Below are 24318 nucleotides of genomic sequence, written 5' to 3'. Positions count from 1 at the left end.
GAAGCTTTTTGAATTTTAAATTACAAACTTACCCTTTTGTTAGTCACTTGTAAATGTGCATTTAAACGTTATGTGCAACTGCTTAGCGTTAGACTCTCAAATGTATTTGATTCATTCATTCATCCTTTAAACAGACATGTTTTGGAGAAACCAGTATAGGCGTAGTTAATACAAACCATTGAGAATATGTGTTGAAAGTAAAGAACATGTCAGTCAGTCAAATATCTTTATTCGATTATTAAAAATCATAAAAGAGCGAGCAATACATGAGAACATTTCATCAGGACACATTGTAATATAAATCAATATTTTGTAAAGAACATGTGATTGAGTATAGGTAGTGAAGCCAGAAATATATTTGTTTGCAAAATATAAGGGTAGAAAAGAGACTAAAGCATAATGATAGGAATGCACCTATGTATATTTTTTAGGGTTATGCAAGTCAGAAATCACCCTTTACCTTCCAGTGGCAGGCAGTGCTTCTTTAGGGATGTTCAAATTCATGAATTATGGGGCACAGATGGCAGGTGGAAGCAGGGTCCATGGAAGGAATATAGTAGACGAATAGACTGGAATCGAATTGAACCACACGTTGGTTTGGCCGAAACAAGAAAATTCTGATCGGCCTTGCATTGATGCGGTCATAGTGGGTCAGTGGGGTATAACGATTGTCAGGGGCTGTTTTAATGGCTGGTGTCAGTAATTTGTACAGCGCCCTGTTTCTAGAAGATAGCTAGCCACATGCGTGCGATAGAATGAGGTAGAGAGAGTGTTTGGGGAAATTGAAAAGTGCTTGTGTGTCTACATTTAGGACTTTATCGAGGGACGCAAAGGAGTGTGAGGGAGGCCTGCTAGTAAATTGTTATAAATAGTACTCCTTATCAAAGACATTTACCAACATGTGAGGCATTAAAGCACATTTCATGTGTATATTTGAAACATGGTACAAGATTCCCTTCTCATGCTAGGACTGAAGACAACACCAATGATTCTGGCTGATGGGGCGTAGGTCAGGGTGCCAGGAGGGACATTGTGTAAAGTAGAGAGAGGTGCAGTAGAGAAAAGAAAATATAGGACCTCGGTCACTTGTTTTTATCATTATTATCATAGTGTCATCCAAGGGCCAATAGCCATGAAACAGTCCGATGTGCTTGACTGGAGGAGGGGTGAAAAATTAAGAAAGGAAATAAGCTTCAAGGTTGTAGGAAAATCCATAAGGAAGAATGATGTGACCAGGGGAGGTATATTGTAGGGAAAATAAAATCAAGGGCTGACCCGAGGGGCGCACAGGTGTGTGCGCCTATTTTGTGAGCCCCCGGGAACTTTAGTACTACAGAACAGGGCTGCAGTTGAACACCCACTCCTGTAATGCTGGTAGCACTGGTCCGCATGTAGTGGCTCAGACATGAACAGTACACCTGATACATAATACGGCCCCAGGTCCCCAAGTCATGGAGCCAGAGCGCGTTTTGCGATCCATAAAGGCATTTTCAGTTCATTGGGATAATGCTTTTGGCTAATAGGAAGATCCAGTTCTATAAAAAGTCATGTATTTGTTTGTCTATTTATTTATTTACGTATTTATGTATAGTATTATATAATACAGTTCTGACGCAGTGGGTGACAGATTTCGCAAAATAGGTGTGACATGCCAGTTCCCAAATCTACTCTTCCTGTTCTGAGATTTCCCAGTTACTTAGCGCCAGAAGGTGTGTACCGCTGCCTACTTTCAAACTGTATGTACAAAACAGCACTCTCAAACAGACATCAGGAACTCCTCTTTGGTAACCCGAGGTTAACATTGTGGAATGCGGTCAATGTCATTTAGGTCCAATACATTTGTTAAAACAATATCTGTATTTGTTTTCACGTAACAAGAAATTATCAAATCAATGCTACCAAACACTGGTGCATAAGTCGACACAACAACCATATAGATCATAATTAAACAGTTGAATTTAATTCATTTTATCCCTGCAGTCATTGTAAAATCTAGTAGTTTTCAATGAATTTCTAACAACATAAGCAAGCCACAATGTCCTAAATATTACCAACATCTCAGCTATGTGCCCTATAGTAGACTATATTATTGCTCTTACCAGCTCTTGCCACCAAGGCACACCATGCATTAACATCACACAGCAAGCCGCCCCTGGTGTGATCTACCTGTAATAAGCATGAAAATAGCTTCTTATTCTACCTAATAGATGCATAGGCAACTGGTAAATGTCCTCCAGCGGACCACTGACGTCACAATTGCACAGTCACAGCTCACTGAACTTAACAACACTACCCAATTCCACCCAGGGCAGCACATAGTACAGAGAACATTTTGTCACAATATGAGCTAGACCCCTATCTCTGATTGGATCCCTGGGAGTGCGTGCTGTAGCACCCACAGATATCATAGAATGCTATAAGGCAAGGCAATACTAATGGCTGACAATGTACTACAAAACCCAGCAGCATAGCAAGTGTCTAATTGCCCTTCTCCAACCCCTCAGTAACTTGACAGATGCCTTGTAGATGTTATCTGATGCCACTTGTTCCAGTGGCTTAACTGAAGTGGCTTAAGTTTGTTACCATGTTCTTAGATTAGTTCCACTGAGATTAGCTGAAGCAGTCCTCCAGCAAACTGACAGGCCAAACCTCCGGCAGGTGGTTGGACTCAACAAAGGTAGGTAACCTTTGCCTCGTGCAGAAACTGACCATGTCTATGGCAGCTGTATGTTAAGGCAGTGATATGGGCCTTAAGAGAGTCTTAAAAATCTGCCAGATGTAGATAAGAACTTCTGATTTATTAAAGGGTGAGCAAAGGCCCTCTGTGACTTCAACCAATTAGACACTGAGAAATTACAATCTGTTCTAAAGAACTGCACTCAGAATCAGAAGTTAGCAAGCAAACCCCAAAAGACTGTGACCACTGATAAAGAAATATATGTCCAAAGAATTCATGGCCACATACATTATTTTATCAGCCTTTAGGCAGAGCTCTGCTGGTGGGTCTACCTGCAAAACCTGTAATTTAGTATAAACAAGTTCTCATTAAACAAAATTAATTTGTACCTGTGGAGATATATAACTTATAAACAGCAACATTAATTGCAATGAACCCAACACATGTACTTCAAACACATGAATACTTTATATCACAATTTTATTTACATGTTATTAAAATAAAAGATCCAGAAAAACTGCAAATTTGCAGTAGACAGGTAATAGATACAAAAAGGGGGTGCTCAAGTGAATTGAAAAGAAGATAGGTTGAAAGAACAGAGTTTAAGATGAATCAGTGCAACTAAAAAAAACTATTTTTTAGTTTGAACACGGAAAGCCTACCCACACATCATTATATACATGAATTAAAACAATACGGGAATCGTGGGAGTGGAAAATTGGGTGTAGGCCTTAGGTAGGGGGGATAGTCGTCGACGTTTCGACCCTAACGCAATACGGGCGATTTCAAGGCCTCTGCTGCGGGTCTTCTTCAGGAGAGGGATGGGGATGGACAAGGACTGGATCAGATAACCAGAAGGCGGTTGAGACGCGGCTCTACTGGCAGAACGTGGATAGTTGATTTAATCGACAACGTTTCACTTCAATTAAGAGAAGTGCTCCAGTCACGTAGACTCGGACAAACCCTTTGTATTCATTTCCACTCCTGAGGCTTGCCATAACTGCCGACGTTGGTACCTTTTGGGCCCCCCCCCCCCTTTCCGCCTTCTAATTTTCAATTTAAATAGACGCGGACCTGTAGTGGATTGATCCCCTGTTTAAGACGCCTTGAGTTTCGGGCGCGGATACGTTTTTTAAGACTTGAGGAGTAGACACCGATTCCATTGATTGGATTCCATGACACATCGATATTTGGTGGCCTGCCATCAGCTTTCTGGTGTGACGCCCCTGTTCTACCTTTGGTTATCTGATCCAGTCCTTGTCCATCCCCATCCCTGTCCTGAAGAAGACCCGCAGCAGAGGCCTTGAAATCGCCCGTATTGCGTTAGGGTCGAAATGTCGGCGACTATCCCCCCTACCTAAGGCCTACACCCAATTTTCCACTCCCACGATTCCCGTATTGTTTTAATTCATGTATATAATGATGTGTGGGTAGGCTTTCCGTGTTCAAACTAAAAAATTGGTTTTTTTAGTTGCACTGATTCATCTTAAACTCTGTTCTTTCAACCTATCTTCTTTTCAATTCACTTGAGCACCCCCTTTTTGTATCTATTACCTGTCTACTGCAAATTTGCAGTTTTTCTGGATCTTTTATTTTAATATCATGTAAATAAAATTGTGATATAAAGTATTCAATTTTTTGAAGTACATGTGTTGGGTTCATTGCAATTAATGTTGCTGTTTATAAGTTAAATATCTCCACAGGTACAAATTAATTTTGTTTAATGAGAACTTGTTTATACTAAATTACAGGTTTTACATTAATTGCGTTGTGAGTCACATCCAGGACTATTTTCTACATATAAACTGTTACCCAGGTCCTGTGATTAATTGGGTATACCCCATTGATCCAATGGTGGGTCTACCTGCATCTGCTATGCCAGGTTCTGACCAGTCTCATTCCTCGAGGGCCAGAGTCATGTCAGATCTCCCGGATCTCCACAAGCAATAAATTGACATGCTATGAATCTACCTGGAATCATCTACATAGGCCGTGATTATTCTGAAGCTGTGCAATGGCTGTGGCTCTGGAGGACCAGCGCTATACATACTTCCATTTATAGAATGTCACCTATGGTACCTTGAAGAAGAAATAATTTGGTCAATCTTTTAAAGGGGCAATCTAAGACCAGTCTTCCTTCTTCATGGTAGAGATGTTACCGAATAAATGTGTTGTACTAAATTGCCACCACACTAATATCTCATTCACATCTACTTTGATTCTAACCACACCTAACTCCTTCCACGTTTACCCTATTAATAATTTCATTGTAACGATATATGCGATTAGGATGCCTCCATTGCCATCCATAGGTTGAGTTTATCCCTGGCATAGTGCTGCCTTTGCTAATCACTTTTTACATTTATTTATGAAGGAGGAGGCAGAAGAGGAGGACGAAGAGCAGGTAATAGTGGTCCTCAAACATTTATTTTGGAGACTGGAATATTTTAATATCTTAATTTTAGAAACTGGTGTATGCCCCTCTCTAGTTCAAGACTAGGGACTTGTTTATGAAAAATGCAACACTTTAAAACGGGGACTCCACTGTTGGATGTTTGCATCTAATGAGTTGTGCTGATGTTTTGGTTCATTTAGATTCGACACTCAAGTCTGTTGTGCGCTGTGTATGTTTCTTTTGTACTGTAAATGGTTGTGACATTGTAGAGGAATTACTTATTTTTTTAAAGTGATGCATCTTCAGTGCCATGTTTGCCATAACTTCTTAGGACATGCATCCCATTACAGGATTATATTTGATGTTTGAAAATCTATTGAAAATTATTTGGCTCTTATTTTGAATTTGCCACTACATCCTGCATCGATGTTTTTAAAGTTACTTCAAGCAGGAGGTGCGTTATTACCCTTGCATTTAGAGACCAAATGAAACCAAATGCTCGCAGATCTACTCTCAAGTTATTTTATGGTACTGGATGACGGCATGCATGTTGAAAGCAGTGACGAGGCCCGCCTCATACTCCTGCTCATCCTCTTTGCTCTAATCGATACTGTTCATCATGAGGGACTACTTGGTGTCCTTTTCTTGAGTATGGACTTCAAGGCGTATTCTTTTACTCTTCTTTCTCATTCTGCAACTATCGATCACAATATGTGAAGCTGTAATCTTTCTGATCTCCTACTATTTCCCTTTTTGGGGGAGCTCAGGGTCTGTCCTCTGACTGCGGACTCTCCCTGATGAACTTTTACTTGGAACCTGTGGAAGAAGCTGTAACAGGAGGCAACATAGCCATCCATCAATATGGAGATGCCACTCAGGTGCCACCTAAACATGTCTAATCCATCTGGCTTGGCAACTGTGGAAACCTATGTCAAAACAGTTGGTGAACTGAATGAGCTCCATTTCATTTGAACTAAATCACAACAGACCAGAATGTCTCCTTCTGCACTCCAAAGACTTAACCTCCTGTCGTCCAAACTAGTTTAACACCTTGTTCCCAGTGGGCATCTTACGACTCAAATTGCATAAGGATAATATCTAGGATTTAACATTGACATAATGCTCCATCTCAAGTCTCACCAAGCCTCTTCATTCAAACTTCACCTTTCTAAGAAGCAAAAGACATGAGTCTCAGCATCAGATATCCAATCAGGCTTCAAGCTAAGGAAGGAAGTAAGGAAATCAATAATTGAGTTAGTTGATTGCTTAATTATGTTTAAATCAGTTCTCAATATCTTCTGAACAATATGAAGGTGATCCACATAAGCTGCCCTTGGAGCATGAAGAATAATCTTTACTATAGAAGGTTATCTTAGCACCAGAAGCAAATCACTACTACAAACGTAAACCTGGAAGCACGCCTTCGCCTGTCTCCGATTAAGACTTTGCAGTCTTCTACTTGAAATATTACAGTTAGCAGACACCTAACATAATGCTCCATCTTAAGATCTGAAGTCTCATTTTTGATCAGGTGCTCATGTTAAGGTTTGCACTGGGCCAGGGACAGACTAATTTGCATATAGCCAGGTTCTGAGCTGGGATGGGGCAGTGAGATAAATAACGGTGATGGATCAAGCCCTGATCTTTGGACTGGGTAAGAGTGGTCTGCTTAATTCAGACACTCTGTTCATCACCACCCCCTTTTCTGTATCGTTTTTGGCCACTATAGGTGTGGCAGGGTATACTCAGACATGAGTCCCTTTCTCACTGCTCCATCAGGATTCAAGCAAGCCGGGCCGAAGAGGCTGAAATGCCAGAAACCGGTCCCCGGTAGCTTGTCTCCTTTCTGGTGAAGAATTGGCTTGGTAGTTTGGTCTGCCCTGTTCCCATGATGCACTGGGCCAGGGACAGACTAATTTGCATATAGCCAGGTTCTGAGCTGGGATGGGGCAGTGAGATAAATAACGGTGATGGATCAAGCCCTGATCTTTGGACTGGGTAAGAGTGGTCTGCTTAATTCAGACACTCTGTTCATCACCACCCCCTTTTCTGTATCATGTTAAGGTTTGATCAGAGATAACCTGAGAAAATCCTGGTTGGAATAGCTAACATGTCACTCTTCCGCCTGGAATGGACTAGTTGCTTTGGTTGCGAATTTATGGTTAAATCAATTAGCATTAACTTCATCCTGAAGGACTTCCCCTGTCTACTTGGTAAAGCCAGAATCACTTTCAGTATTTTTAGCATAACAGTTCAAGGTTGTCTATCCTCATAACTGAAAGATACTCACATCTTCGCAGGATGTTCACGAGACATCAGAAGTAAATCACATGTTTAACTAAAACCCTGAAACAAACGTATTCGAAGAACTACGACAAGCATTCAACCGTATACCAATTCCTGTTGTCCTATCTATCCTCTATTCATCTCGTCAAATAAGAATGGCGTGTGGAGATCTGTGCGAGGAGTCCTGATGGCCTGTTTTTATCTCTTTTATTTTGATTTTGAAAGTTTTATAAAGCGCGAACAAGATCCTAGCGGATATCAGAGCGCTATACAAACAGTAAATGTTACATATAAAAGCAATAATAGTAGATCCAAACAAGAGTACAAAGAATATAATAAAAAAACAATATAGTTATATTTAGCATCAATAAGTGTCTTGTGGGTGAGAGCGCGGCAGCTTTTCACCACATTGATTCAGCAGACCATACTCATGTGTATTTGGCCATGAGGATGGATTTACCTTCCTTTTTGAAAGCAGTAGTGGAAATAAATGACCGTCCATCACATTCTGAGCTCAGAGTTACAAAGTTGTAGAGTGGATGGTTGTTGCAATAGTCATAATCACGCGACGCCCCCTGCCTGTAAGTTTGAGCATGAACCATCTCAAGAGTTACAAGGATACATTTTCATTATTTTTTGATTGAAAGTGATATTTTGTTTGCCAAGTAAAACTGTACATAAATATTTGATTCCATTGAAAATGTTGCTTTTTTTCTCAAAAAAATCGATGCCAGAACTCTTCTTTGGAACAGAGAGAGCATGATGTCTGCAGAAAAGGCTACACAGAGGGCTTGTGTTTCAACGCAACAGCTGTGTAGCCTCTTCGTTGTAAAAAGCTAACTGATTATAATTCTAATTCCTTTCTATGTTTCTGTTTTGAGTCTGTCTAAATCCTTTCTCTGTTTTCTTTCTTCGTTTTGTGTCTGCCATCCTGCAGGAAGGAGAGGAGGAAGCTTCATAAAATGGCTCCTTACTATGTCCGTGTTTCCTGAAAGGTAATGTTTGAGACACCTATTGATTTTGTAACAGGATAGAACGAAACGAAAAGTACCATTTGTTTTGAACAATAAAAATGTTGAGCAGGCTGGTCGTAGCATTACAGAGTCTAAAAACACGAGTAACAAAACTGCCGTATCTGTTTCATGTACTTTTTTTCCCAAAGGGCTCTGTTCTCCTGAATCCCTGTTCCTCTGAAAACCCTTAACAAATAGGGCAAGCGTCGGGTGCCTGTCCACCATTTTCCTCCGTTACTCTCACAATGAAAGCCATCAACGTCAATGACGTTTCGTTTCTACTCAATTTTTGGTTCACTTTTTCTCCCCACCCAGCTGTCAGCAAAAGAAAAAACATTTAGCAAGCTTAAAAAACGTAAAGGTAATATTAAATAAGTTAGAAACAATTAGGAATTTGATTTATCAATGAAGAGGTACTAAAATGAATACAACAGAAAGAGATTGTTAGATATATTGTTTAAAAATGTTTAGCTCTTAGGTCTTGGAACACAGTCATCTCCCCACCGGGTATAATGGCTCAAGGACAAAAAGTGCAATGGAAAAATAACAACATGGTAAAATTACTCAGTGAAGAAGACAATCTTTTAATCTAAAACAGAACAAAGAACTGGGGTCTATTTGATACTGGCAATCCATCGCTTACTACCTATAAAGAGGTCTAAGAAATAAAACACATGGTAGTAGAAACAGGGTAAAAAATAGCTTTGTCTTACTGTAGTATAAAGGCTCTCAATCTTTCTATCATCACCCTGGTAAATATGGGATTCAGCTGTGATATTAGGTGCTGTGGTAGAGCAGCAGAAGAGTGTAAACTGCAAACACATGATGGGACGCAAGTATCTGACATAGTATTGGTAAAGAGGCAAACATTAAAGGATTCCTTCATGATTGTGGCCTGCATATGTAGTCTGTGGAACACTGATATAGGGGCAAGCTAATAGTACTGTGTAGTTTTTCTACCTCGCATGCGCTCACATTACAAATCACTGATGTTATGATCCCTAAAAAGACAGCTCTGTTGTTCTGCACTGTAGGAATCCCTTCAACATCATTTATTTAGAAGGCTCGCCCCAGCCAAGGTACTGCAAGTGAAAAGGCCCTCAGAGTATCGCAACTTGATGACAAGGTTGGGATGCATTTGCCAAAAAAAACTTCACACACTTCGTAAACTTTAACAAACTTTGTCAAGATTCCCATAAAAAATCGAGGAGGCGAAGTTCCGCAGCTTTGAACTCACTTAAAAGGCAGCCGATGATGGAAGTTGAGACAGTCAAGGAACGGGCAAATGACAAATGTGATTCAAGCATAGATTCACAAGACAGGATACTGCCAAAGGAAAAGCTGTGTCCTCACATTCACAGCCGCGTCTAAGCGCACACCTTACTGCATCATCTCATGTCTAATCTGAATTTGAGGATATTTACAAGGGATTTCAGTCAGTCATTAGGGAGGGGTTTAGCTTCGTGGGGAGAGGGGGCAGGCTGGTTGGAGTTTTCCTCCCCATTAAATAAATGCTTTCTTGGCTTGGTAGTTAGATCTGTGTCCTGAGTCAGGTCTGCTGTGTCTGTGTTTATTTATTTTTCTTGTTATCCTGATTTTAGTAAGAGGTTTTAACTTGTTATTTTTTGGGGATTAAGAACTTAAATGCATATAGTGACTGGTTTACCAACAAAATAGCACATCAGCACTAATAGAAGTACTTAGATGGATGCAAAGTTACCACTTTTTAGAGTTTACAAACGTTAGCAGTAGTAGGCTAGGAAAGCTGCCCAGTCTCAGGTCTACAGGCATACTACTGGCAATGAAACATCTAAAAGATTATGGGACGAATGCTTGCAAATAATCTTCTGGCAATCGCTTGCGATGGCATTCCGAGCCATCATTTCCAGCTCACTCTCCCCCAGAAGACAGAGGCCCAGATGTAGGAGTTGATGAATGGCAGACAGGGAGGCAGAGGACTTTACATCTGCCTCCTTGCCTTTAGTCTGCCTGCCAATTAAAATACTTCTGCCGGCCCGCGAGCATCTGTGTACATTAGCAGGAACTGCCGTCGTGGCAGTTCATGTCGGTGTAGGAGAAGTTGACAGCTGGCTTTGTCAAACATGACGGCCAGTTGTCAAACATTCCCAAAGCTTTTTTTCCCCAATTTTGTTTCCAGACACCCAACCAGGGAGTTTGTTTTTGAAAAAAAAACATAAATGATGCCCACACCATAGGAGTTTTCTCCCATGGTGTGGGGGTAATTTTTCTTTTTTTTACAGTCTGTCAGTTGTTGCTTAGTTACCATAATTTAATTTTAAGTGTGATGTTTAAGAAAATATCTGAGGTTTTATTAAAGCATGCTGTAATGTTTAGTGAGTAGAAGAATCTATACACTACCGTTAGCAAAGTTATTACAGTAAATATATACATATATATGTATGTATTTATATAGAATTTCCCTAGCACAAACCCAGCCAAAAGGCAGAGGAGTACTGTACATGGTGAATGGCAAGATGAAAGCCAATGATTAGCAGAAGCACAGTTGTGGGTGGTTAATGCATTGTGAAGTAGTGTTCTTTAAATAGGGAGTTTTTAACTCTTTCCAAAATTAGAGCAATGTTGGGGCGGTCTAAATTAATAAGGGGATGTTATTCCAGATCCTGAATGCTTAAATTGAACCTGTCTGTTGTCTTGTTTTTTTCTTTTGTACACTTCTTGGTTTTCAATCTGGTGGTGTCTTAGCTGAGGCCCTGGGAGTCTGCCTCCTCCGTAACAGAGATTAGGAAGGTGGTAGATGTTTTGAACGTCCTCCACGCCTTCTTCCTCGAAAGCAGGGGGTGTGGGCTAGCGAGAGGAAGGCAGTGATTCATGTAGGCAGGTTCACAGTTATGTAGGGCATTGAATGCGTAGGTCAGGGATATTTTCTAAATAGCAAGACAGTGGAGTTTCCTGTGGTGGGTGTGATGTGGGTTTGTATTGGGAGATCGAAAACTAGTCTGGTTGTGGCATTCTGAATAGTCTGTAGTCTTTGGAGGGATTGGCCTGGGGTCCCTGTGTAGAGAGAGTTGCCTTAGTTACATGCAATACTTTGGGCCCTCTGCTTTGCCTCTCCCTTAACTGTAGGTCCCTTAGCAAACATAGCCTAGAAATGTATGACCTGCTCATTGACCAGAAACCAGTGGGGTTGTTTGTGGTGGAAACCTGGCTAAAGGAGCAATCTGCACCTGATGTCTTGGCAGCTTTGCCCGATGGGTATGCTATTCTTAGGGTTGATAGACTTGGGCAGAGGGGGGGAGGTCTCGCCGTGATATTTAGGAAGGACTTTCAGTTAAAGATGTCTAAAATTACAGCAGCCTTTTTCAGTCTGGCTATGAACAGTGTTAGTTCTATGGCAGGGTTTCTTCTGTATAGACCCCCGGCCCAGCGAGAGCCTTTCTCGGTGATCTTGCTGAGACAGTGCCCCCTTACATTATTCGTTATCCTAACTTTATATGCTGGGAGATCTGAATCTTCATTTGGAGGATTTAGATAATAGAGATTCTAAGGAGCTGATTCAAGGGCTTCAGGCTATGGGTCTAACTCACCTGGTCAACACCCCCACTCACAATAAAGGTCATACGCTGGACAATATTTTTACTAACAATGCCCTGGTAGAAGCACTGCCACCAGTGCCCATAGTATGGTCTGACCATGTTGTTCTCCCTTTTACTCTCACTTACACTATAGAAAGACCCCCTGCAAATCAGGAAAGCGCTCTGCGCCCTCCTTGTTTTGGAAATGGGATGGGTTAAGCGCCGAGGCCTTTGGGGATAAGCTGGCATCAAGTATCCCAGTTTTAGGGTCCTAAGTACATACATCTGAGGGGCTAGTCTCTCTTTGGATCAAGGTGGCAGTTGATTCCATTATTCCTCTGAAACCAGGTTAAAGCACCCGTAGAACTCCTTCCGCTAAATGGTTCTCGGTGGAACGGACTGTAAGCGACCTTGAATGCCGTTGGAGGGGGAACTTCCTTAAAGAAAACAGGGTGCTATACCTGGCAGTCCTCAAGCTGTATCATTAATGCATTAGGAGAGTACGGAGGGAGTTTTACTTTGAGCACATTGATGCTGCCAAAAACTCCACCAAGTATATATTCAATGTGGTAAGAGAACTATCCTCTGTAGATTGTGTGACAGCTACAATGCCAGCCTCCGCTAATTATTGCAATCAGGTTGAGGACTTTTTTATGAGCAAGATTGATAAAATTTACGTTGCTTTCCCTGAAAGTAGCAGGAACCACATCCCGGCTCCTGTAATAAAGGGTTCAGGAAGTGATAACAGTTTTGCTTTCTGCCTACCTGGAGTAAGTGAGGTTCTTAAACTTATGGAGGTAGTTAAATCTGGGTCGCCTCGGGACCCGATCCCCCCAAAATACGTGAGGCTAGGGAAAGAAGTAATTGCTCCAGTTCTCACCTCGCTTCTGAACATTTCTTTTAGCTCTGGTGAGGTTCCTAGTAGCTGGAAGCATGCCATGATGGTTCCTTTGTTAAAGAAACCCTCCCTAGACCCTGCTCTCCCAGAAAATCTTAGACCCAAATCTTTACTCCCTTATATGGCTAAAATTGCGAAGAAGCATCTTAACTGTCAATTGTCCCTATCCTTGGAAGAGAGACAAGTACTGCACGAAACACAGTCAGGGTTCAGACCCCGACATAGTACAGAGTTGGCTCTTCTTCTTGCCTCAGAGGCTTTAAAAACAGCTGCCGACGAAGGAAGAACGACCGCTCTGATCCTCCTTGACCTGAGTGCTGCGTTTGATACGGTCTCCCACAGCCTTCTCTTAGAACAGTTGGGGGAGGCCGAGGTTGGTGGAGTGATATGGAGGTGAATTAAAAACTATGGGGCATATTAGGAAGAACCTCGCTAAAATGGCGATAATGCGCTTGCTAATATGCGTTATAGAATTCCAATAGAAGCCCAGGTTAGATGTCCAGGACATCTAACCTGGGCTTCTCTTGGAATTCTGTAATGCATATTAGCAAGCCCATTATCGCTGTTTTAGCGGACGTTTCCTGCCGCTAAAACTGCGATAATTTTAACGAGGTTCTTGCTAATATGCCCCTTTCTGGAGAATAGATCCTTCCAGGTTCTACAGCATCCTTTTGAATCCAGAGTCTGTCCATTGTCGCAAGGGGTGCCACAGGGTTCTGCTCTTAGCCCTACCTTATTTAACATTTATATGCCCCCCTTGGCAAACATTGTGTTGAGACATGGGGTTAAACTGGTATCATATGCTGATGATACACAGCTGATTGTCACCCTGGAGCAAAAGGAGGCAGGAACGGCTGCCAAGTTCAAGGCCTGTTTAGGGGAGCTTGCCAACTGGATGATGCTCAGCTGTTAGCAGCTGAATGCGGGCCAGACGGAGGTGATGGTAATCAATAAGCAGCCCTCCCTTTGGTCACACTTGTGGTGGCTGGAGGAGCTGGGACCATCCCCAACCCCTAAGGCCAAGGCTGGTGCCTGTTTTGGCATTTTGAGGATGCTGCGAAAAATTCTGGATCTTCTCCCAGTAGAGGCTAGACGGACGATTATACAGGCCCTTGTTGCGTTGCGTTTAGACTACTGTAACATCTTGTACCTAGGGGTGACCCCAAGAAATCTGTACATCTTGCAGAAGGTTCAGAATGCTGCAGCCCGCCTAATTTTGAACATTCCTAGACGGGCCTCAGTCAGAGAGGTTCTGAGGAAATGACACCGGCTCCCCATACAGGCCAGAGTTAGTTTAAAGGCCTTGTGTTTCACGTACAGGATCTTCAATAAGCAAGGGCCTGGCTTCTTGCACCCCCTTCTTACCGCATATAGACCTGCACGCTGCCTAAGGTCTTTGGGCACGGCAAAGTTGATCGTGCCTAGGGTTCGGAAGGTACGGGCAAGTGGGAGTTCCTTTGGATTCCTTGCGGCGAAAACCTGGAATAACCTCCCTGTTGACTTAAGGAAGTGCCCGTCGGAGACTTTGTTTCAGAAAAAACTTAAGACGTGGCTATTCCGCTGTCCTCCGGATGGCTGGAAATAGGCCATAGGTAGCTGTTCCATAGGCGGGCCTTGGCTGCTGGGTGGGGGGGCGGTCTTGGGCACAGTTGCTGGGTACTTACTGGTGTTTAGCGCGGGGACACTCCGTTGGAGTAACCAGGCACTCTATAAGCTGTATAAAAAAATAGTTACGTCGGCTGGAGATGAGGGCATGGGTGTTGGTGTGTCTGGAGCTTTGGGGTGGACATTTGAGAAGCTTGCGAGGATGTAAAAGCAGGAGGAGGAGACAGTTGATCTGGCCTGTCATGGTTAACTTGTTTTCCAGGATGATGCAAAGGTTTCTGGCGTTGTCAGTCGGGGTTGGCGTGGGAACAAGCTCCATGGGCCAACAGGAGGCATCCCACGGGGGAGCCTCTGTCACAGTAGATCAGTACCTCTGTCTTGTCTGTGTTGAGCTTCAGGCAGTTGTCCTTCATCCAGTTGGTGATGTCCATCTGGAAGTTGGTGTTGGTGTTGTCTTTGGAGACCGGAACATTTAAGGGTTATCTTTTATCCCTGCCAGATAATGCACTTCTGGGTCATTGTATGACTCAATATTTTCTACTTTATTTGTGCAAGTGTATACTTTCTTATATAGTGTACTTTTATGTAGTGATATGTTATCAAAACTTGTTTTTTTCCCTTTGCAGCATGCCGCAAGCACAAGCTCGAGCAACACCAGTGGAACTAAAGCACCTTTTTCAAGTCACAACAATGGACACTTGATGTTTTTGAGAAACAAGAGGCACTTGAGAGGACTGGATCTGCCCTATTGAGATTTCGAATCTTTGTTTTGGCCTTACTGCATTGCGTGTGTCCTCCTACAGCTAACTCAGCACAGACAAGCCTGGTAATTCAGGCCAGTGCTCTCTGCTCTGCATACAACCTCTCATTCGGGCAGTCTCTTTGGCAGGAGTGTGTGCTTACCCACGCTCTGTATATTTTTGCATATGGCATTTACTTGTAATGCTTGATGCACCGATCACAAATGTGTGACTGCTTCAATAAAGGCAGTGTTTAATTACACACCTTGGATTTGTCAATTGAGTGGAGTCATTGACAACACCCCAAAATATGAAGGTTTTTAAAATGCACGGCCTAGCCCAGCGACTGAATGCATATTGTTGGAATTAGAAAATGTGGAAGTCCCCAGGGGTTCCTGCCACCTGCCTTTTTAGCTGGCAATTTATTTTCGCTAAGTGTGACATTTTGAAAGTCCTAACCTTTTAGCCTCAAGCATGGTGCATTCAGGGACTTGTAATTTTGTTTTTAACATTTAGTATAAGGTTAAAAATCCCATCATGCCAAGTTGTGTTGACTAAAAAGCCAGGACTTGACTGAAGGTGTCCTGAAACACAGATACGCTTTGCAGGAGAAAACTGTGGGGAGATTGTGCTTAAAGGACCCGGGGACAGTGAAGAAAATGTCCATGGCTTCCTTCTGTTTTCATCTAGCAGAGGCTCTATTTTATTATTTTCCAAATTGCATTTGAATTAATTTCCAAATTATTTTTTTCATTGAAACTCTGCATGCAACGTATACCGTGTGCTAGTACAAAATTAAGAAATCCCTTTTCATACGCCTTTAGTTAAGTTACTAAAATGTTGTTTAACACAGATCAAAATCCGAGCAGCACTGAATACGAAATATACATTTAATTCGAAGTGGTTAGAGGTAAATATTTTGAAATCTTAAATCGCTTACCTAAAATAGTATTTTGGAAAAGATCAGGGGTATGGGCTGCTTCAGATGGCTTTTTTTAAACCAGTGCAATAAAAAAAAACATTTCATTAGAATTACGATCTAAAACACATTATAAATATCCTGTTCTGTTGGCATTAACAACGTACCTGATTTATCATATATCGCCATAGGTCTGATGGGTATCAAATGCCAGAAAATTGGCTCCACACGTCCAATAAAAGATAATTTAGAAAAAATATACTGAGAAGGGTGATTGCTTCCAAAAGACAAGTAAGAATATACTGTAATCCTTTCTTCCGTAAATAGTCGCCAGTTTACGCTGTGCCCATTATGTCGAACCAAACCTATATTTCCAGCCATAATGGAACATGTAGTTTGACGTTTTCTATTATTCGTATTGGCCTACATTTCCCAGCATGCTTAGTGCTGTTGTTTCAAAAGCAGGACTGGCTGAATGCCACCATCAATGGTAAAAGTGCAGTTGTCAGCTATCAGCATGGTGTGCCTTCCTCTTACCTTTCGCAAACCCTCCCTCTGTACCAGAAACCCCTGCAAACATAGAATAGTCGTACTGGAATCTGTGGCAAAATGGCTTATTTCAGCAAATCCCAAATTACTCGTCATGAAACATTAGCGGTCTGCTTACAATTTTGCAGTAAGCGATTTATTTAAAATATTGAAATCACTGGCCCCAGTATGCTGAGGTAATAAGTACATTTCTCCCAATATGCTCCAAATGTATCCTTTTGTCTCTTTGAAACCTCTGTGAAGTGAGAGTGGCTTGTGTCAGTGAAGGTAAAACAACTTTTCTAATTCGGTGTCAGACTCTTGTTTCATTTCTTTTTTCTGCAGTTGTCATTCCTCAAGTTTTCTTTTCACAGACAGCACTTCTAACCTATCTCCTTGACCTATAAGCCACCGTGCTGTGATGCAAGGGGTCGAGGACTGGAGGTGGCCAGAAAACAAAAGTAGTGATCCTACAAAACTTTTCTTTAAAAAAAAAAAAAAAAAACATTATTTTAAATTGTTTATAGTACTATTCACTGAAAACAACGGTTCCTCGGAAGGAGAACATCAATATAATACTTTCGGTTACATGTCACAGACATCGAAGAGCAATACAAGAAGTAGAACAAATGCTAGGACATCACAGGTCATCTTGAATGGATACAGGGTTTTGATGTGGAATCTCCCCATCCGCCAAAGTCGTGTAGCAGTGTTTATAGTGCTATAGTGCTGGAAGTAGGCCGCTTATGGCGATTGGGTGGTACCTGAGAGGGTCTAGTGTTAGAAGGTAGTCTCTCAATGGTTGGCAGTATCTTTAGTTCTAGAGGTGGGCTGCTGGAGAGATGCATAGAGCTCACTATTGGTGTTGCAATGCATTAGGCTTTTGGGTGGGTGTTTGCTTCCACAATGTATAGCTTGTGTGATAATTTAGTTGGTGTGGCATACGCTCTTCACAGGAATTTGTAGTGTATCATCTTATGACTGTGGTTAAAGGAAACAAAGTGTGTCCGCATGCAGTGATAGAGCGCGCAGGTCACCCGACTATAATTTTACTATATGCACATTGGGCCCATAAATTTCAATACACCATATTTATTAATCGGGTAACCTTGCACTCTACTACCAGTAACCCTGTTCCTTCCTATAGTATTTCCAATGTACCCGACTTACCACTCCACTGCTACGGGTACCTAATGACCACCATGGATCAGGGAGCTAGCTGTAAAAGAAAGGCAGACACCAAAATACAAAAATACTATTTACTAAATTGGCACTCATATAATAACCACAAACTCAGAAAGTTTAAAAACCTTTATCTAGTTTTCGTCAGATTCTGAAAGCATAAGGTTTACAGCAATTAAACTGTCAATAACTAAGATTATAAAGAGCACGTATCCATATAGGACATAAATCAGACCAACCATTTAGGACTCTAAAGGAAGGTAAGAACAGGGAACATGCTAGTAAGAATTTTCAGGAATTTAGGCTAGACGTGGAGTGACTAAAGGACGGGGAAAGATAAGGAACATGCTAGAATGTACACCCTTCAAAAGTGGGCACAGTACGAGAATTTAGTCAGTCTATGGAAACTCGAAAAGTAACATGTAACTATAGGGAAGGTAAAAGTGGAACACGCTAATATTTCAGAGCAATCACTTCATTTATCTAAAGGAAGGTAAAGAAAAGGAACATCTATATTTCATGAACTGTATGCAGGAACGTACTTAAAAGATAGGAAAAAATTGGAACATGCTAGTATAACAACTATAAGGTATGACTTTTTCATTTGTCAGTGCGAAATGAAAGCATGGAAAATCAATATGCGAGATCACGTCTTTATTAAAGCAAAGAAAGAGAATGAGGATGCAGAAAAAGGTTTCCCAGCACTGTATTTACCTAGAAAGGTGTGAAGACCAACCCTGGCCACGGGTCAGTTAAGGACAGGACAAACCCCAAGGAAGGACAGTCGCCAGTAGGCCAGCAGGTGCAGAATGGACACCCCAGGACAGGACAGGAAAACCAGATTAGGATCAGGATAGGACCATCAAGGAAAGACCAGCACCCACAGTTCGGTAGCAACGCCTGCGCTACATCCTCTCTGCAGCTATCAGTCAGAACCCCGATTGGGTTATCGAATTCCCCAGCAAAGTGCTCCGCCAGCACTTAAGGTTTTTAAAACCCCGCTTGGGTCTGTGGAAATTTCGGACAGAGTGCTCCGCAGCTCTCTGTATCAGTCACCTATTGAGTGCGTTGGGTCAGTGACAGGTCAGCTATTCGGACAAGTCGGACAATTTCTCTAGCTAAACCTAGGCTAGTTATACTGTTTTTGGGTCAGTGTACCACCCCCCAAATGTTGCAAGTGTAAGAATTCCCAATTTCGATTGGTCCTCAAGTAGGACAGGTCAACACACCAACCAGGATTAACTTCTACAAGCCCCAATTTGCATCTTTTGGGACCGCCTATTGAATTTGGGGTTCCCAGGACATGTGCTCTTCTCCTAACAATGCCTAAAACAATTTAGTATACAATTGTTACAACTGCAGTACAGTTCAGCTTCGTCCTGCTGGGTCGCAGGTCAGTTCTCATGAGCATCTTGACTGTGGCTGCCAGCTGGCTGAGTTCCACTGGTACAAGGTTTTCTTCCCTCTGCCAGGGTGACATGCGCAGTAGGGACTTCTAAGATGGAGTTTCATGTACTTCCCCGGCCCAAAAGACTCGCCATATGAAAAGTAAAGGAAAACAATTTAGAACATAGAAATAAATGAATACACTGTATACCAGGAATCCCTATATGACTCCCCTTACTTTATATTAACTATAGCATTAAGATTAGTGCAAAAACGAACAGCAATGCAGAAAGCGGCAGAGCAAGCTTCAGCATGTGAGAACACAAAGCGGCCATTTTGAAGCTAGTGCGCAAGCGCAAAGATTCCCACCAGAACTGCGAGTACGTCACGTCACGTGAGTGACCGACGCATGCGCAGACGAAACTCCCGCCAAGCAGCGGCCATTTTAGTGGCAAGCGTTTTAATATAAGTAAACACATAAGCAAGCGTTACTGGGACACCCCGTGTAGTGTAAAATGTGCAATATTAGTAACACGAACATTATTGATTATTGTTTTAATAACATTATTTGAGGTTCTTGATCCAAGCAAGTCACTTTACGTGCGAATCCTTGCTCCATCAATCCCCTCTTTGATGATATTTTATATCATCACAAATCAATAGAACCAGATGCCAACTTTTCATAGTTTGCCCAACTCAATTTCTTCAAACATTCTATTCAGTTTCTCTTTTGTCTCTTTATTAGGGTGAGAATTTTTCACCCTTTTATAAATCTGATTATTCATTTCTTCTAATTCAAGTTCATCCACATTTTTCTTCACTCCTCTCTGGTTCACACTGTACTTCTTCTGGTGTTTTCGACATTTACAACACATGAATATAATGAATACTACTAAACCTATTTCCGCAATTGGCATCAGTACTTTAATCAGAAAACTTCTACCTAAATTAGCAAACCAATGGCCTACGGCGGAGAGACCATCAGTAAGTCTCTTCCAGGCACTATCAACCTCAAGTAGTTTGAGCTCCTTTCCCAAATTTGTAATGTTCCTCACATACCTTTTGATTTCTACACTTTTATCTGGTATGTATATGCAACAATGTTGCGCTTTCAGCATTCTGCAGACTCCGCCCTCTTTTGCCAAAAAGGTGTCAAGAGCAAGCCTGTTCTGTAAAACCATTGATCTGACCGCAACCATTTCGGTATTGACCATCAGGAAACCTCCAGCAGTGTCAGTAGATAACCGATCTACTACTGTTGACAATATGCAAATTCTGTGTGTATTCAGAACCACTCCCACTGTAGGTATCAGTGCACTAAAAATATCTCCTACAATTTCACCAGCACTTTCTCTTTTAGTGCGTACTAATTGGTTAGTTTCTTCAGTGCTTCCAGTGATTTTCCCCACATGGTATATCTTTGGGAAGACAATACCAAAATAGCAACTCCCGTACCAATGGTCGGGCAATTTGAAGTAAGCCTTGTTCCCACAAATAAAGTAAATTCCAGAAAACACAGGCTCTGTCCCATCTTTGAAACCCCAACCTCCAATTACCTTGTAATTATGTTCGCATTCACTGGAACCAATGAAAATATTGTTATAATAACTAATCATTTCTCTTTTAAGACAGTTTCCCCTTCTTTTCGAAATCCAGAAGCATCGCAGCATTAGCTCCACCATTTGAGGTACTCCCTATACTCTCTGCCCATTTAGGAACTTTATGGTTCTTGTCTTTGGCTTTCTTTTGGAAACTCTCTCTTCTCTTTTCTACCATGTCCAAAAATTCCTTTTCCTTTTCATGTAAAGAACAGGTCAGGTTATTTTTGTGTGCATCATCTATATTAATTTTTCCTACAGTTAGAAAATAATCACTCATGTATTTAGCTACATCTCTAGTTGTATGTACAGGATTCAGGTTTCTTTGAACACTAAGTTCAGAAAATGTCACGTCGGAGTTTGAATAGTAATACTGTAAAGGTCCTCTTTTATAAAATAAACTAGTTAGTATACTACAGGAGATTCCATAAGTTAAGGGCAGGTGATAAGTCACGCTTTCAGCCACAGAAGTAGGTAGCTTAATGCAGACATAACAGTCGTCTATTTCCATAGTTTCTACATAATGTACTAATAGGTTTGCGAAAACATTTAAATGAGTCTTGTTCTTTATTTTGTTAAAGTGTAATCCTTTCTCATCTGGTGCTTCTAATTCTAACTGTCTCCGTTTCAGGCTAAGTGGTTTGTCCAATGTATCTACTCTTCGTGGTGTAATTCTAGTGTGTGATTCTACAGTGTAGTCAGGTAAATTATTATTTGGGTACAGACTGGGATTTTTACTTATCATAAAAGGAATAGTTATGGTTAGTCCTATCCAAAGGATCAGTACTATTGCTACACTACATAAACATACTTGGCAGCATGTTTTACAACAACTTCGTCTCGGTCTCCCATTCTCAGAAGAATCAGACATTTTGGCTCAAAAGAAGCTTCAACCCCTCTTTGTAACTCTGCACAACTTGCTTACTCGAGTAACTTTTTCAGGGTGGTTCTGCTTCTTCTTCGGTCTGTTCAGCAATCAATTTTTCGTCACTTTCAGTACTTTCGTCACTTATTTCCAGATTCTCAAATTCTTCCAGTACATAGTAAGTCCATTCAGGGCTCGAATACTTGTTATTCAGCTTTTTGATGCGAGCACTTCTTCTTCTTTGCTTTGTCACCACTGGGTCAGTTTGACTCGAGACCTCATTTATTTGTTCAGGCTCCTCAGTTATCGTCTTCAGACGCAATCTCAGCCTTTTCACAAATCTGGGTACAGAGTCACCTTTCTTCAGTCTTTTAACTGGCACTGTATCTTGGCCTTCTTCAAACACCCTTTTGTTTTCGTTCAGTTGTGGCACATTTGGGTCAAGTTCGTCTTCAGTATTGTTACCTAACTGACTAGGTCCAGCTCTTTCATCTGGTTCTTCTGCCTGGTCCCTAAACTGGCCTTGTTCAGGTGTCTGCTGAGTTTGGCTTTGATCTGTTTCGATCTCATCTTCCTGAACACAATTGTCTAATCCTACCTGTTCCTGTTCAAGCTCTTCGAACTCTTGATTTTCTTCCGCATGAACTTCCGCCCTAATTTCTATCTGTCCCTTTTCTGGTGCAGGTGTTCTTGGAGGAGTGTCTATTACCTGCTCTCTCCCTACCTGGTCCTCCTCAGAATCAGATTTTACATGGATTTCGATGATCTGAGTAGCTTCTTCTTCACCTGTCTCGTCCTCACTATCCCACTGTCTATCTAGTTGAGCTTGACTCCTAGTTCATATAGGGTCGATTGTCAGATCGATAAATGGAATCCAATCTTCTTGACTGGAGCTCGGTTGTTCTTCAGCTACTTCAGGACTGATGTCTTGGGATCCCTCAGCTGTGCAACCTTCAGCCTCAGTTTCGTCAGGTTCAGTCACTTTCTTTGTGTGGCTGGCATGGATCCAGCGAGGTACTCCTGCACACTTTACAGCTGTGGTGGTTACCAGGATCAACTGTCGTGGCTTTCCCCACCTGGGTTCAAGGCAACTTTTCCGAGAGTGCTTCTTTATTACGACCCAGTCACCTGGATTCAGGGCATGTGCTGGAGTCGTTGGCCTGGCGACGTCTTCTCCCCAACCTGGCGAGAGATAGAACGTACTTGGTCAACCAGCTCTTTACAGTATTCCAGTACCAAATCATCAGATATGCTTATTATTTTGTATCCTGGCACCCATGCTGCCCACATTGCTCTTACCATCAGGATTTCATGGGGACTCAAGCCCGTGTTCCGATCTGGAATACTTCTGAGTCCCATTAACACAAGAGGCAGAGCATCTGGCCATTCCAGTTGAGTGTATTCACACATCTTTCCCAATCTTGATTTGATTGTGCCATTTATCTGTTCTACCACTCCAGAAGCCTCTGGGCGATATGCACAGTGCCGTTTTTGAGTGATTTTGAATGCTTCACAGATTTGAGTTATTATTTCATTCTGGAAATGACTTCCTCTGTCAGATTCATTTAAGACTGGGAAACCGTAACGAGGTATTAGTTCCCTAAGTAACAATTTTGCTACTGTGATGCTGTCATTTCTTCGTGCAGGGAAAGCTTCCACCCATTTTGAAAACAGGCAGACAATGACAAGTAGGTATGTCATTCCTCGACAAGGGGGCAACTGAATGAAGTCAAGTTGTAATCTAATAAAAGGGCCTTCTGCCTTTCCAATTTTCCCTGGTAGCACTATGGTTTTCTTTACAGGGTTAAATTGTTGGCAGGTCAGACACCTCTGGCAGAGTGCTTCTGCTACGCTTCTGAACTTCGAGTTGAACCATGTTTGGCGGAACATGTGAATCATCGCATCTCTGCCTACATGTGTATTTCCGTGTATCAGCCTAGCCATAGGAGCAAGCATACAGTCTGGCAACACAGGCATATCATCAAGGTAAACAATGACACCATCTGCATTCCTCCTTCGACAACCAAAGTTTCTCCATCTTTGCTTCTCTTGTGGGTCTGCTGCTTCCTGTAAGTCTCTCACTTCCTCCCATGTATTCACTCCCTCTACCATCAGAAGTTGGCAGCTGCTTCCGTTTCCCCCAACCTTTATATTGATTGCCATTTTGTATTTTGCACAATGTTAGGCTAACTGGTCAGCATATCGATTACCTGCTGTCACATTGTCATCGCCAGATTTGTGAGCAGCACACTTGACCACAGCCAATTCTTTGGTAACTGGATTGATTCCAGTAGATCTTGCACATATTTTCCATTTCGGATAGGGGTGCCTGAAGAAGTCAGGAACTCCCTCTGTAGCCACAATTGGCCAAAGTCATGCACAACCCCATAACCATACTGGCTATCAGTATATATGGTTATTCTCAAATTTCTCCCAAATTTACAAGCTTTTGTTAATGCAATTAATGTGGCTATTTGTGCAGACTTTACTCCATATAAATAGGATGCTTCTACTGGACGCTCTAGAGTGCACACTGAGTAGGCAGCGCTCAGGCCACCGTCCTCATGTCTCCTGCATGAGCCGTCTACAAACAGCTCATAATCTTCACTGTACAGAGGGCTCTCTTTGATGTCTGGGCGTGGTTTGGTACTGAACTCAATCAAATCAATGCC

The 24318-nt window shown here is 41.9% G+C and overlaps 1 protein-coding gene across 8 annotated transcripts in view; it reads left to right on the top strand.

Annotated features, from left to right (window-relative positions):
• Positions 1-16926, top strand: part of SH3BGR (SH3 domain binding glutamate rich protein) — a 456857-nt gene extending 439931 nt beyond the window's left edge. For 6 of the 8 annotated variants that reach the window (XM_078656835.1, XM_078656834.1, XM_078656829.1 and 3 more), the window contains 3 exons: positions 5052-5081; positions 8296-8353; positions 15055-16926. In XM_078656835.1, the coding sequence (XP_078512961.1) occupies positions 5052-5081; positions 8296-8319 (54 nt within the window). In that variant the 3' untranslated portion in view covers positions 8320-8353; positions 15055-16926. The remainder of the gene's footprint in view (positions 1-5051; positions 5082-8295; positions 8354-15054) is intronic. The other 2 variants (XM_078656831.1, XM_078656833.1) reach the window with 1 other exon arrangement.
• Positions 16927-24318: the final 7392 nt, after the last annotated feature.

This window comes from Lissotriton helveticus, chromosome 8, assembly GCF_964261635.1.
Source record: "Lissotriton helveticus chromosome 8, aLisHel1.1, whole genome shotgun sequence".
In the NCBI taxonomy this organism is placed as follows: domain Eukaryota; kingdom Metazoa; phylum Chordata; class Amphibia; order Caudata; family Salamandridae; genus Lissotriton; species Lissotriton helveticus.
Note: the sequence above shows the minus strand (reverse complement) of the source record. Positions and strands in the feature narration are given on the sequence as shown.